Below are 13,953 nucleotides of genomic sequence, written 5' to 3' on the forward strand. Positions count from 1 at the left end.
TGAACAAGAAAGTCAAATGTTTATTATGACAGATGATGTACTCATATACACATATTTACAGATAATAACTCAAATAAGACAAATGAGAAACTTCAATGATGAATGACAAATCAACTAAATAAAACCTGTCTGAACAAAGATCATAATTATGATTATCTGTGTGGAGCCTGATTTTATTGTATATACAGGCTGATTGTTGTGAGAAAACAATCAGATCACAAAGTTCAGAAAACTGAAATCTGAACGTTCAAAACATATTTAAAGATATTTAAAACCACTGATGTGCAGCGCATTGACCAAGAAGAGACAACACAACTAAACCATTTCTGGTTAGTGCGATTTACAAAGAGTGTGTGTCTGAGTGCGATTTACAAAGAGTGTGTGTGTGAGTGTGTGTGTGTGCGTCTGTATGTGTGTGTGTGTGTGTGTGTCCCTCCTACAGAGACAATGAGGAATCATGAAACCTGAATCTAAACCCAGGATAAAGAGGTTGAGTGAATGTGGTGTTGAAGGTGTGGAGGTGGATCAGTGTGTCAGGGGAGACTCTGTAGAAGGACAGAGTGCCAGCAGGACAGTCCACATACACTGCTACTCTGTTAGAGACAGAGGAGGAGGAGGAGGAGGAGGAGCAGAGGTCTGTTTCTCTCTTATTGTGACAGACACAGTAACGACCATTTACAGAGCAGTTCAGACTCCAGGACTGATTATTCCATCCAAACAAACAGTCAACACTGTGTCCTTTCCTGCTGATTCCTCTGTAACTCACTGATATAAAAACATTTCCTCTCCACTCGACCTCCCAGTAACATCGACCAGTCAGATCATTTTTACACAGCAGCTGATAGTAGTCAAACCTCTCTGGATGATCAGGATATGGCTGCTCCTCTGACACATATATCACCTTCCTGTTGTTGTCAGACAGTTTGAGGCGTCTGTTTACTGTGTTTGTGTCCACTGTGAGTTCACAGACATCTGATGGAGAGAACAAGACACAATACAGCAGCAGTTTAACATCTAACACAGCTGATGGTGTATTTGTTGCTTTATTAACAGACTGACTGTTCACAATGACTCATCTTTTTGGATCTTCTTTCAAACTGACAGTTGAACGCAGATACACAAGCTTTAGATTTAAACTACTTTAACATGTGCTGCCTCGTTTTCATCAATCAAAGTGAACACACACTTACACTTCCTCAGACCAGGTTTCAGCCTCTGCTCTCCACAATGTTCCACCCTGGAGGAAGAAACAAAGTCAGAATGAACCTTCTTCGACTAAAGACAAGAAGTGAGACCGATTTAAAAGATTCTTCAGATTTGTGTGAGTCCAGAGAACACTTCCAAAGGAAATAAAAAAATCAGAAGCAGGCACTAATGGGTTAAGTTTCAGAAAATGATAAAAAAATTATGGTCCTAAAAAAGGGAGGCTGAAGAAATAGGACAGGAACAGGACAAACACAGAGTCAGCAGGGGAGCTCCTCTCAGCTGCTTTAAATACAGCAGACAGTGTCAACAAACCAGAAAATTGTAGTCATGATACATATAATGGCATGTAATGGCCATGATGATAATGATAACAACGACAAAAACAAAGCAATAATACAATAATTTCATATTATAATAATAGCAATCATGTTAATCATCATTGTCGTCATCTCATCGCCACCACCATCCTAATACCCAAAATAATAATAATGCTGAAATTAAATAACATGTCCGAAAAAGGAGTAGGAAGAAGTGTGAAACTTATTTACTCCTACATTAAATACCCATATCAATGTGCACCATGTGCATCCAGAGAGTAACCTACCAACTAGTAAACAAAGAAAACTTCAACAAATGAAATCCCCATCATTTTTTTTTCAGTGCAAAATTCCCCCCACTTCCCTTTCCGTTAATAGTTTTGGAAGTTTTTCCGGTAATAGATGATGTTTTGCCTTAAATATTACTTGTGCTGTTTGAAATGCCACTTGTTCTATGAATTTTAGTAGTTTTGACTGTAGGAATAGTGAGTTAGTATGATTCCGATATCCAGCTTTATGAATGTATCGTATTGCTCTCTTTTGAAGTATGAACAGTGAGTGTAACCTGCTTTTGTAGTTATTGCCCCAGATTTCAGCACAGTAGGTGAGATATAGAAGGACTAGGGAACAGCATAAAGTGCAAAGTCTTGCTCTGTTTAAAACTGCAGTGGTCTTTGAGACTTTTTGTTGTACGAGCTGGATGTGGGATTTCCAGTTAATTTTTTCATCTATTGTCACCCCAAGAAATGTAATTTCATTTACCCTTTCAATCACACTTTTATCTGTATATTATTCTTCCAGCTACCAAAATGCATTATTTTTGTTTTGTTCAAGTTTAATGATAATTTAATGATTCATTATTTTTTTTTTTTCAGCACAACCTCACATGTGTGACAGTTATTTTTTCATTTTGAGACACTGCACATTGGACCTAAAATCACACAAAAAACAAATCCGAGTAGTGATTTTTTACTGTGAAAACCACAAACATGTTTAACGAACCGTTTTTGGTTGTAATATAAATTGTTGTTTGCTAAATTTGTACATAAGTTTTTGAAATTTACAAAGTTATATCCAACTATTTACATTAAAATGCAGACAATGCCTCAGGCTCTGCGTCTCCCTCAGCTCCTTCCAGCTCAAAGAAGAGCTGCACTGCCTGCTGCACATTCAGTAGTCGTCTCATTCTTTTGAGACACAGAACAAAAAAACGACTTCACTACACACTAACTATACACTCCAAACATGCTAAAAGTCACAAAACTCTCAAATCTCAAAACTCGCTATCGCTAGCTCCTCTGTATCGTTGTCTGTCTTTCGCCACCATCACTCTGACAACTTTCCCCTCTTCCTTAGCAACAAAATGCCATTTTTTGATTGGTTGATGTGGTGCATTTTTCTGACAATAGGAAAGGGAGTGTCAAGTTTTTTGCTTGCAAGCACTTTCTGCCTGTGAGTGAAGCCGTTTTTACCGTTTCTTCCTGCACCAAACGTGACGACAATATTCAGGAAAAAGCATGGCGTAAATTATTTATCATAATGTACTGCTGTAATAAACATTGAACTTAGATTCCTATCAATAAAATTGTCCTTCCATCCATCAGGAGTTATTTGATCAGGAATTTTGTCCGCTCAATCAGGTCCCACATTAACAAAGAATTAATTGAATTGTTTGACAACATCAGTCATGTTATAATTTTCTTTGTCATTCACATAAAAATATTTCGGATGAATGTCCTGTCTTGGTCCATTCTTTATCACCTCATTTAGTATGTTCCACAGTTCATTCAGTAGTTTACTATAATAATCTCTTCTGATGATCTGTTATTCTGTTATTCTGGTGGGTCTGGTGATTGTTGGATATAACTTCATGCTGTATATTGTAGTGATAAAATCGTTTCTCATTTTGTGATTATTAGGGTTAAGGAGATCAATGTTCCCCACAGATGAAACTCTTTTTATGACTTTTCTTTATAAACATTTCCTCCATCCAGTCTTTGAACAATTCAATACTGGATCCTGATGTCCTATATATACAGCTAATAAGTGCGCTTTTGTTTTTGTCCATTTCTATAGTTATGCACTCCAGTACATTATTAACAGTCATAGACATGTATTCCAACACCCTGAAGTTCAAATTGTTGTCCACATAGAAAGCTACTCCTCCCCCACCTTTGTTTTTTCGATCTACATGCATAAATTCATAGCCAGTTATTACTGATGGAGTTGAAGAAGTTATTGTCCGGGTCTATGTCTCAGGGTGGACAGGGACTCTCACGCAATTATGCTGCACATGCTGCTCACACAGCCAGTGTGTCCAGCCTGGTGCTGTCTTCACTGTTATCAGCAGTGCTGCTGGATCGGACTGTGAACCAACAGTCCTTAGCTTGTAAGTGTGACAGAGAAACAGCTTAACAGCGTGTGAGCTCTTGTTGTCTGTTCATACCTCAGAGTGTCCAGTCTCCAGTCTGGATCCTCGAGTCCAGCCGACAGCAGCTTCACCCCTAAGTCTCCTGGATGATTGTAGCTCAGGTCCAGCTCTCTCAGATGGGAGGGGTTGGATCTCAGAGCTGAGGCCAGAGAAGTACAGCCTTCCTCTGTGATCAGACAGCCTGACAGCCTGGACACACACATACATACACAATGATTTGTTTTGATCTTTTCGTCATTGTCTGTGTGAACTTTGAGTTAAATCTGCAGTGATCTATTCTGATCTATAACACAACTGACTTTAAAGACAGGATCCACATACCCAGATCTATCAGACTACTAATTCAATACAGCTCTCGGTTTCTAAGCTTACTACACAAGAACAAAATGCATTGCATGTAATGACCTGGTCCACGTCAGGCAGAAAATAATAATAATAATAATAAATAAGCTCTATTTTGAAGCATTTTTATAAGCACTCTGGCACAGTTTTTACATTCGAAGAAATTCTTAATCATTTTGGGAATATGTTTGGCCAAATGTCCTCCATCAGCCCACTGACTGTGGCTCACCTGCTCACCTTATTTACCATCAGCTAGCCTTGCTGAGCATATTCAAGTCAGGAACAGTTTTCACTGTTGCTGTGAGCTGAGTAAAGGTGAGATGGTGAGCCACAGTCACATGGCTGATGGACAACATAGGTAGATTTACATTTGGCCAATAATATTATTGTTTATTTACAATTAATTAAAATGTGCTGGAAATAAACAGAAAACAGACTTTAATCATCAGGAAACATCCTAATACAAATGGCATGAATTAAATCCATTGTCCTCAGATCATTATTATGTGTAACAAGTAAAAAAAATATCACTTTCAGATATTTTAAAAAATACTAATGTATTTTCCTGTAAAACCTCTGTGATTGAGCTCGTCTTCTTGCCTCTGTTTTGTTTACTGAATATACAAAAATTTGACATGACTCTCATCTTTTGTGACAGTTAACAGTCCTGAATACTCAGGCCAGGTGACACATATGGACACCCACAACAATTGTTTGGGTTCTTGGGTTGTGTTCTCGGTTGAAAAATCCAGAAATCCTATTCCTGATGGACCGGGACTTGAAATCATTGACTTGTATGTCAAGCAACATTTAAATGCTCATCTGTTAAACAGAAGCTAAACCCTGACCTGAGAGTCTCCAGTTTACAGTGTGGACTCTTCAGTCCAACAGACAGCTCCTTCACTCCTGAATCCTGCAGGTCGTTGTTACTCAGGTCCAGCTCTGTCAGATGAGAGGACTGGGAGCTGAGAACTGATGAGAACTCCTGACAGCATCCCTCTGTGAGGCCGGTGTCATTTAACCTTATAAAAAGAGAAAACAAAAATATTTTCAGTTTCAGTTTAGCAAATTTGTTCAGTGTCAGTGAACAGGACAGATTTTCTATCCAAATCAAGTTTAAAACACTATAATAACCCCAAAAAATTAACTTGACCTTGAATCCACTTTTTTAATTAATAGTTACAGTAGTGCTTTACATTTGACCCAAAAAAGTTTGGTTTGCTTACAATTACAGATGGTAGAAAAGATGCTTCAGCTTGCACTGCTCAAATGTGAGAGGTTACTGGCCAGTGTAGATGTAAAACAACAGTTAACTGCAATAGGTAGCTACAGTTCTGTGAATTCTCTGTGGCCATTAGATTTTTCTTCATTAAAATGGCTGAAATACATCAGTTTACACACAATGATCAGACAGCGGTGGTGTGTGTTCAGAGATTAGAATACCTATTTTGAATTTGTGAAGGGGATGTGTTCACGCTTAGGTTGTTCTTTAGCACACTGTATCGTAGCATAGCATGTGAACAATTTTATAAAAACAAATGTGTATGTTTCATGCAAATGTTGGATTTGTTGGAAATTTGATGGGAAATGCACATGATCGCCCCTGGATGTGAGACATTTAAAGGGAAACTGTTGTATGTTCACTGTAACATTTACTACATGAAAGAAAAGAGAATCACTCCCACTTTAAGTGTCCCACTATGTTTATTACTTGCATCATAAATCACCACAAACACACCATGCATCTGGATGTTCTTACCGAAGTCTCTGAAGTTTGCAGTTAGCACTTCTAAGACCATCAGAGATCAGCTTCACTCCAGAGTCCTGCAGTCTATTCATGCTCAGGTCTAACTCCTCCAGACCAGGAGACTTCAAGCTGAGAACTGATGAAATATGCTTCCCACATCTATCTGTGAGGTTACAGTTACTTAGCCTAAAGTGAAAAACAAAATGACAGTCAACATTATGCAAACATTCTCTCCTATACCTAAACACAACTAGGGAGTTTTAGAGCAGTTGGGTATCTTAAGGTCGAACACTTACAAAGCTGTCTTTGATACTTTGAGCACAGGCAGCAGCCTCTCCAGAACTTCATCTGATCTGGAGTATTTTTTCAGGTCGAAGACATCCAGGTCTTCATTGGAACCGAGCAGCAGAAATGCCATAGCTGACCAATGTGCAGGTGAGATTTCATCAACATCTCCTGAGTTCTGGTACTGTTGGACTTGCTCTAGCAGAGACTGGTCACCCAACTCATTTAAACAGTGGAACAGATTGATAACTTTGTTATCGTGGGACAGATTCTTGATCTCCTGGTGGATGTAGCTAATTGTCTTCCGGTTTCTCCCTGGACGTATTCTTTTAAATTTAAATTCTCTCTGAAGAAGCTCCTGATTCTTTTCCTCTGAAAGACCGAGCAGGAAGCGCAGGAACAAGTCCCATTGTCCATAATCGTCAACCAAAGCCATATCCACTGCGCTCTTATGGAGGGACGAAAGGTTACTTTTCTCTGAAAACAATCTCCACCAACTTTTCTTGGTGTGAAGCAGATTATTTCTGCAATCTATGAAGGTTTCTAATACATACAGAGCTGCAAGAAACTCCTGAACAGTTAAATGTATGAAAGAGTACATTGATTGTTTGTGAAGACCAGCTTCTTTTCTTATGAGCTGTGTACAAACTCCTGAATAAACAGCAGCTTCTGTCAGATCAATCTGACTTTTCAAGTCGTCTTCATAGAATACTATGTTGCCCTTCTGCAGCTGTTCAAATGCCAGCTTTCCCAATTTCATGATCACATCTTTGTCTGTTTCATCCTTTTGATAATCCTTCTCATGTTTCCATTTTGTCTGGATGATCAGGAAGTGTGTGTACATTTCACTCAGAGTCTTCGGAAACTCACCTTTGGGAGTTTCTGTGAGGAGACTCAGGAGCACAGTGGCTGAAATCCAACAGAAGAGTGGAATGTGGCACATGATGTACAGACTTCTTAAAAGTTTTGACTGAAGATGATTGAGGATCTTCTGAGCCATACCCTTGTCATCGACTTTCTTCTGAAAGTACTCCTCCTTTTGCTCATCATTAAAGCCTTGAACCTCGGTCACCCTGTTGATAAACTTGGAGGGAATCTTAGTGGCTGCGGCTGGTCTACTTGTGATCCAGACTGAGGCTTTGTGGAGCAGTTTCCCTTGGATTAAGTTGGTTAGTAGGCAGTCTAATGTTGTAGTGTGTGTAATACTGCGGCATGTCTCATTTTTCTCAAAGTCCAGAGGCAATCTGCTTTCATCCAGACCGTCAAAGATGAACAGAATATTTGAATTGTTGTAGTCTGACATTTCTAAATCCTCCACTTCTTTAAAATAGTGACCTATTAACTCTTTAAGACTCCAACACTTATCTTTTATTAAATTCAACTCTCTGAATGTGAATGGAAATATGAACTGAGTAGTCTGGTTGGCTTTTCCAGTCGCCCAGTCGTGAGTGAATTTCTGCACAGCAACAGTTTTTCCAATCCCAGCGTTTCCCTTGGTCAGAACCCTCTGGGGAGGATTTTCTTTGTTTGATAACGGTTTAAAAATGTCAGTGAGGTCGATTTTCTTCTGTTCACTTGAACTCCTTTTACATTCTAATTCAACAACTTCGTGTTTAACCTCCCCACTGCCTCCCTCTGTGATGTAAAGCTCTGTATAGATCTTGAGTAACAGAGTTGATGATCCATCTTCCTTTGTTCCTTGAAACAGAATCCTAGTTTGAGATTCAAGGTAAGATTTTAGATCAGCTTGGCACTTTTGGATGTTTCCTGAAAGATAAATGAGATCATAGTTACATGAATAACATTTTTTTTTTTTCGTAGTCTTCCATGTTAGCAAATACCACAGATGTTTCTCCTTTCAAGGTGCCACGACAAGGCAGAAAAGGAGGGGGACTTCTATTTTGTCTAGATGATTTTGCATTAGCTGCAGTTGGCACCAACAGCAACCAGGTGGCACATGTGAGCAATCCAACCTACAGTGAACAGGCCAGAGGCTTTTGTTTTTCTCTCCTCCCTCTGGAACCAGACGCTGTTTTACCACCTCACTGTCTCAGTCCATATCGACTGTTCTCCATTTAATAGTATTTCCTATTTATGAATCGCAATGCACCCTCTGTTTTATAGGTTAACAAGTCATCTAGTTTTTGTCTAGTTTATTTTAATAATCCCAATATTACCTTTGATTTTGGACGCCCCCTCTAGGGCCACGGGGTAGAAAAAAAAACTGGATGTGAAAATCTGCACAAATGGATATGTAAACTGTGCTCTCGGATTCACAATCTGTACACACTATATACATACAACCTGAAATACGGACAGCGCCGCACTGCCATTATTGATCACATTGTGGTCAAACTGGGTATAAAGTAAAATCCTGTTGTTGGGACCGACCACATGGTTCTGACATCAGAGCGGCCTGCATTTAGACCAAAGCTTAAATGCGGCCTCCTTGCATTAGCAAAGCCCGGTAGACAAAGGAAAGGTCACCGACCCTAATATCCAGTAGGTGGCACCTGCTCTCACAGTCCCCCCAGGTTTGAAAACTCCCATCTCCCATTGTCTGAGAGCGCACCTGAAGTTCAGGCTGATTCGAGCCTCTCCACTCTGTGGAGCTAAACCGCCGCTTCGAGCGATAGCTCTTTGTATTTCTCTCTCTCTCTCTCTCTCTCTCTCTCTCTCTCTCTCTCTCTCTTAACTAACCCACATGTACTGTTCTTTTAATTCTAAATATTTTACAAATATTTACATTTAAAGTGAACCCTTCTTTGAGACTGTTATTGGTCTGGTTATTGGACGCTGATTCCAGGGTGGTGCCCTGTTTTAACGATTTGATTATTATTTTTTATTTAATTTTATCAATTTAATTTCAACAATTACTATCAATAATTATTCATTTCTAATAACCACACCTGCCCTACAATCAATCTCAACACTGTAACTGTAACGCAGAAGCAAACAGGTTGTATGAAAGGAGAAACATCCGTATATATGTGTGCAGATGTGTGCTAAACTTTCGGACAAACTCAAACAGATTCAACTTAAGACTTAAAGGGACAGTTAACCCCGAATCAAAAATAATATTTATTCCTCTGACCTGTCATGTTTGTTATACATCTAGATTGTTTTAGTGTGTGTTGCCGAGATATTGGCTTTAGAGATGACTGCTGTCTTTCCAGAAATCATGACCCAGTTACTCAAAATAATCCACAAACCTTGTTGTGAGCAGTTTCATGTAAGAACTATGTGCATATGTGCATCTACTCATGGTTTTAGCTAAGTAAGCTAACTTAGCTAGCTATCATTAAAAATTTAGCGTGGTCAATGCCATTACTGCTTACATTCTGTGCTGTCACGAACACGAGCCTATCGTCCAAGAGCAGAGACAAGCTTCAGCGTGATGAGCACCATGAGCCATGATACAGCCTAGTTCCCTTATATTCCAGAGGGCAGACATCGCTATATTGCCAATAATCAGCATTTCACACCAAAACATTCTTGATGGATACATAACACTAAAGGACATCATGCTCTAAGGCTGGCAGACTAGCAAGACTCAGTTTAGCATCTATTCAGAAACCAAAAAATCGCATAAAGTACAAAACGGGCAGATGACAGGGAAGAAAAGCTGATGGCCAATAACTCTGCAGGATGGTAAAGTCACATTTGCAGCTTTAAATGTGTTGTCTCCATAATATACTGTGTGTTCATAATTTCTGAATCTAGTCATGTTTTAATAGTAGAAGTATGGTGAACTTTATCATTTGGCTGTGAAAAACCTGTTTAATATACAGGTATGTTGTATGTTTTTATGTGTTTAAACAGTCGAATACCTTTGGTTTTGGTAGAAACATCCGTGGTCTCATCTGTTCTGTTGGGAGGTTGGACTGAAACAGAAACATACAACATCTTTTGAAAAATGCTAAATATTTAAAGGCATTTTGGTGGTTACATTTCAAGCACAAGTACAAGTATAAAAGGCATTAACTTGACTTATTAATTCAGGGGGAACATTTACCTGCTGTGGAATTATTGGTGATATTGGTGATAATGTCTCTTCCAGTGTTGACACCAGTCAAATGAGGTGTGTTGATGACACTTCCAGTCTGTGCTGTGACTGTTGTGCTTCCCACTTGAGTTTCAGCTGTTAGAAAATAGACAAAATAATTCAACTCACTTTCCTTTTGTCGATGTCTGAACTATGTTAAGGGGGTCCAGAGATTCTACTTTGTTAGAGCAGATCGACCTGAAAGATTAAGAACAAATAAAGTCTGGTAAAGCCGCTGGGTAAGGCCTGTTGTTGAACCTCAGATTCAGGCAGAATGATGCAGATTCCATTCTGGTCATGTCACAGTGGACATTATATGGTACATACAAGCAACAGACATTTTTCAGCTTTTGTCCTTCATGAGAGAATAAAACAGTACGGTAGATTTGGTCCTGCTTCAGGCGACTTTGTAAAAAAAAGCAGGCTAATGGAAATGCTACATTATTTTGAAAATCATAAATAAATAGCTATGCTAGTAGCTTGGTTGCTCCCCAACACTGACTGTAATTCATCTTAAGATGATGATGAAAACTACATGACGCCTTCCAATATGATGCAATCCAATACTAAGACATAACAATGGTGAGGAAATGTCACCTTACTAAAAACAACCTGAACACTACAGCCTCAAAAGATTAAAGGAAGTTTGTACTGTATGTGACGTACACTGGACTGTGAAGTGTGTCTGCTGGGTTCAGACCTGCGGAGGAGGTACATGTTTGTCCAGTTGAAAAGGGAAAACTCAAACCACAGAGAGGAAGTATGTCTTCTTTCACTTCTGAAAACATACAAGACTCGCTTGGTTGTGATTGGCCAGTGAACCCAGTCCTGAAAAATGTATGCATCATGCCCTCATGCCCTGAGAGGGCGAGTAAAGAGACTGGGCCGAACAGATGAAGAGACATCTTATCAAAAGAATCAATATTCCTGCACACACCAGGATAAGTTTGACACTATTTTATTAACAGTTACATTAAAAACAAGAAGAAGCAAACTACGTGTTTCGCATGTAGCTTCATCAGATTTGCTCCGATCAGACCATGAATCTGATTAGATCTGGAATATTGATTTTGGGATCTGCTGTGATTTGCCCTGTACTGGCTGCACCCAGAAGGGAAGCACTGCTGTGCATGGGGTATCTTCCATTTTTAAAGAGACATCTTATGTCGACATGTTAAACCTTTGACATGAAAGCTTATCATTCAAAGGAGAGCTGACCATGAAGTTAGCAGTACGACTACCAGGACCTGAACCTGAGAACTGAGGGAGAAGTTTCTAGGAGTTTTTATATGTCACATTATTTACTTGTTTGTATGTATTTGTATTCATGCATTTTTTTTCACAAGCTCACATTAGGTGATACAGACACACAAACTGCAGAATCATTTCTGAACATCTTTCCACAAACTGTTTGTTTCAGAGCGTTTTTTTGTGACACTTTCATCAGAGCAACACTTGTTAGACGGACAGACACAAGTTAGTCTGTTGGTTGGTTCCACCAAAAACTAAACGTTGTCTTTCAGGGCTTCCATACATACCAGAGAATACAGCAGCTTTACCTTCACTCTGAGGGGAAGAAGGTCTTCTGTCCTCTGAAGTCTCTCCAACATCACCAACATTCACTGACACTGAGAGAGAGGTGAAGAGAGAGATAATGGCTGGGTTGCACCAACAAGGATTCATTTAATCTAAGATTAGCTCTAATCTGAATTTAGTAAAACTAGGTTTAAAATGAGTTAATCCAGATTTTAAATTAGGCAGAGCTCTGTTTCGCCATTAAAATGAATCTCTGCTCAGTTAAACAATGTTTATTTATGTAAACCATCAAACCTCCATCCTCTCCAATAACAATTACTGACAGCTTCAACCTTTTCTCCTAATTATGAAATCAGACTTTGTTTTTCTTTGCTGAAAACAATGAGCTTCTGTACTGAGAGGCCTGTCCCTTTACAAGTATTGTGTCGTCAACTCACTCTCTTCTTCTGAAAATGATAATAAGATTAAAAAATGTGACTGACCTTCTGGTCCTGAGCTGTTGGCTGACAGACTCTGCACCAGGTCATTCCTCTTTATCTTCTCTAAAATCTTCTTGGTCACCTTCAGAGCTCCATCAAGTGTAAAGGTGTTCACCATCAGATCTACTGTGTCCCGTCTTTCTGCACTCTCCAGCTTGGACTGTCTGATGGGTCGGTAGCCTTCCAGGATGTCAGGCTGCTTCAGATACCATTTGAAATCCTTGAATTCGTCAACTTTTAGATCCTCCAGAGTGTTGAAAATGTCCTCTGGAGTCATCTTGGCTCCCTGCTAAAGACAGGCAGTGTTATCACCTGAAGGAAAACCAGCCAGGCTTCCAGCAGTTTGGAAACATCAGGGAAGACCGGTCTTAACTCTTGAGAAGCTGCTGCATTTATTATCTGACACACTGCGACCTGTACTGACAACATACAGAAACTGCTAACCTTTTTATTCTCTGCTCTGCTCACAGTCATCGTCTCTTTTCTGACACTCTCTCTCTTTTATGACCACACTCTGCCTACGCACAGCGAGCGCATGTTGATGATTACAACACAGTAACAAGCTTTGTTTGAGAAAAGACTGCTGATAAAAAAATATTCTACATCAGAGATCAGACGACGAGACAACCCTGGTTGTACGGACTGATCAATCAGTGGTCTGCAGTGTTAACTCCACCTTTTAGTATCAGATCAGTGTGCAAGCTATATCAACAGGACAGTAACGTGCATGGCTTACTTCTTGCCTAAAATGTCTTCAGACAATTCTTCAGAAATTTCACTGACCTATTTTCCTAATATAAGAGAAAGTTTCCAAACGAGACACCATGTTGGTCTGGTTTTAAATATACATGGCTCACGAGTGGCATTCGTCCAATCAGGTGCAGCCAGTGAGTGTTTGTGTGGTTGTCGGAAGGTATAGCTTGTTTTGGTCAAGTGTGCAAAGCTGGGAAGCGCCCTGTGCTCTTGTGTCAAATGACGCCCCTGTGGACACAAAGACTGAACATAATCGTGAGTTTGCAGCCTGAACAAATATATAGTCTACTAATGTTTACAACATCGCTCTTTTTTAATAAATTTTTTTATTAAGGACAGAAAGTACACAGCCAATACAGAAATACAAGTGTTACCCTACTGTTTTTTTTTTTCTTTTTCCATCTTTTAACATATCAGGAACAATGAACATTGCCTCCGCATTAAAAGAAAATAGAGGTAAATAACATGTCTAAACAAACATGTTAAACATTTTCCAAAATAAGACAATAAAATGTCATGTTGACACAGTCTGGTTGCAATTAAAGAATTAAAGTACACTCTGCTAAAGAAAGGGAAAAGATAAATAAAATAAACAAGAGTAACAAAAATAAATACAAATCTAATCAAATGAGATAAATGAATTAGTGGCAGAATAAAATAAAGATGAATAAATGAGGGTGGGGGGGGGGTAATACATTTTGTCTGTCAATATCCATGATTTTAGTGAAGCGTTCATCTACCCTGGCCTTACGGGTTTTGTTGCGATGAGCAGAATAAGAAATAATCTGACCACGCAGATACACTTTAAGCGA

General features: G+C 39.2%; 1 protein-coding gene across 1 annotated transcript; it reads right to left on the reverse strand.

The window, feature by feature from the left end:
- Positions 1–302: 302 nt before the first annotated feature.
- Positions 303–12,665, reverse strand: LOC141020226 (NLR family CARD domain-containing protein 3-like). Its single transcript, XM_073495307.1, has 9 exons — positions 12,392–12,665; positions 10,344–10,469; positions 10,159–10,212; positions 6,340–8,095; positions 6,056–6,229; positions 5,145–5,318; positions 3,970–4,143; positions 1,191–1,237; positions 303–972 (listed from the first exon to the last, which is right to left on the reverse strand). Exons 1-9 carry the CDS (start codon positions 12,663–12,665, stop codon positions 437–439), a joined length of 3,315 nt encoding a protein of 1,104 aa, XP_073351408.1. The 3' UTR covers positions 303–436.
- Between the last annotated feature and the right edge of the window lie 1,288 nt (positions 12,666–13,953).

This window comes from Pagrus major, chromosome 2, assembly GCF_040436345.1.
Source record: "Pagrus major chromosome 2, Pma_NU_1.0".
In the NCBI taxonomy this organism is placed as follows: Eukaryota; Metazoa; Chordata; class Actinopteri; order Spariformes; family Sparidae; genus Pagrus; species Pagrus major.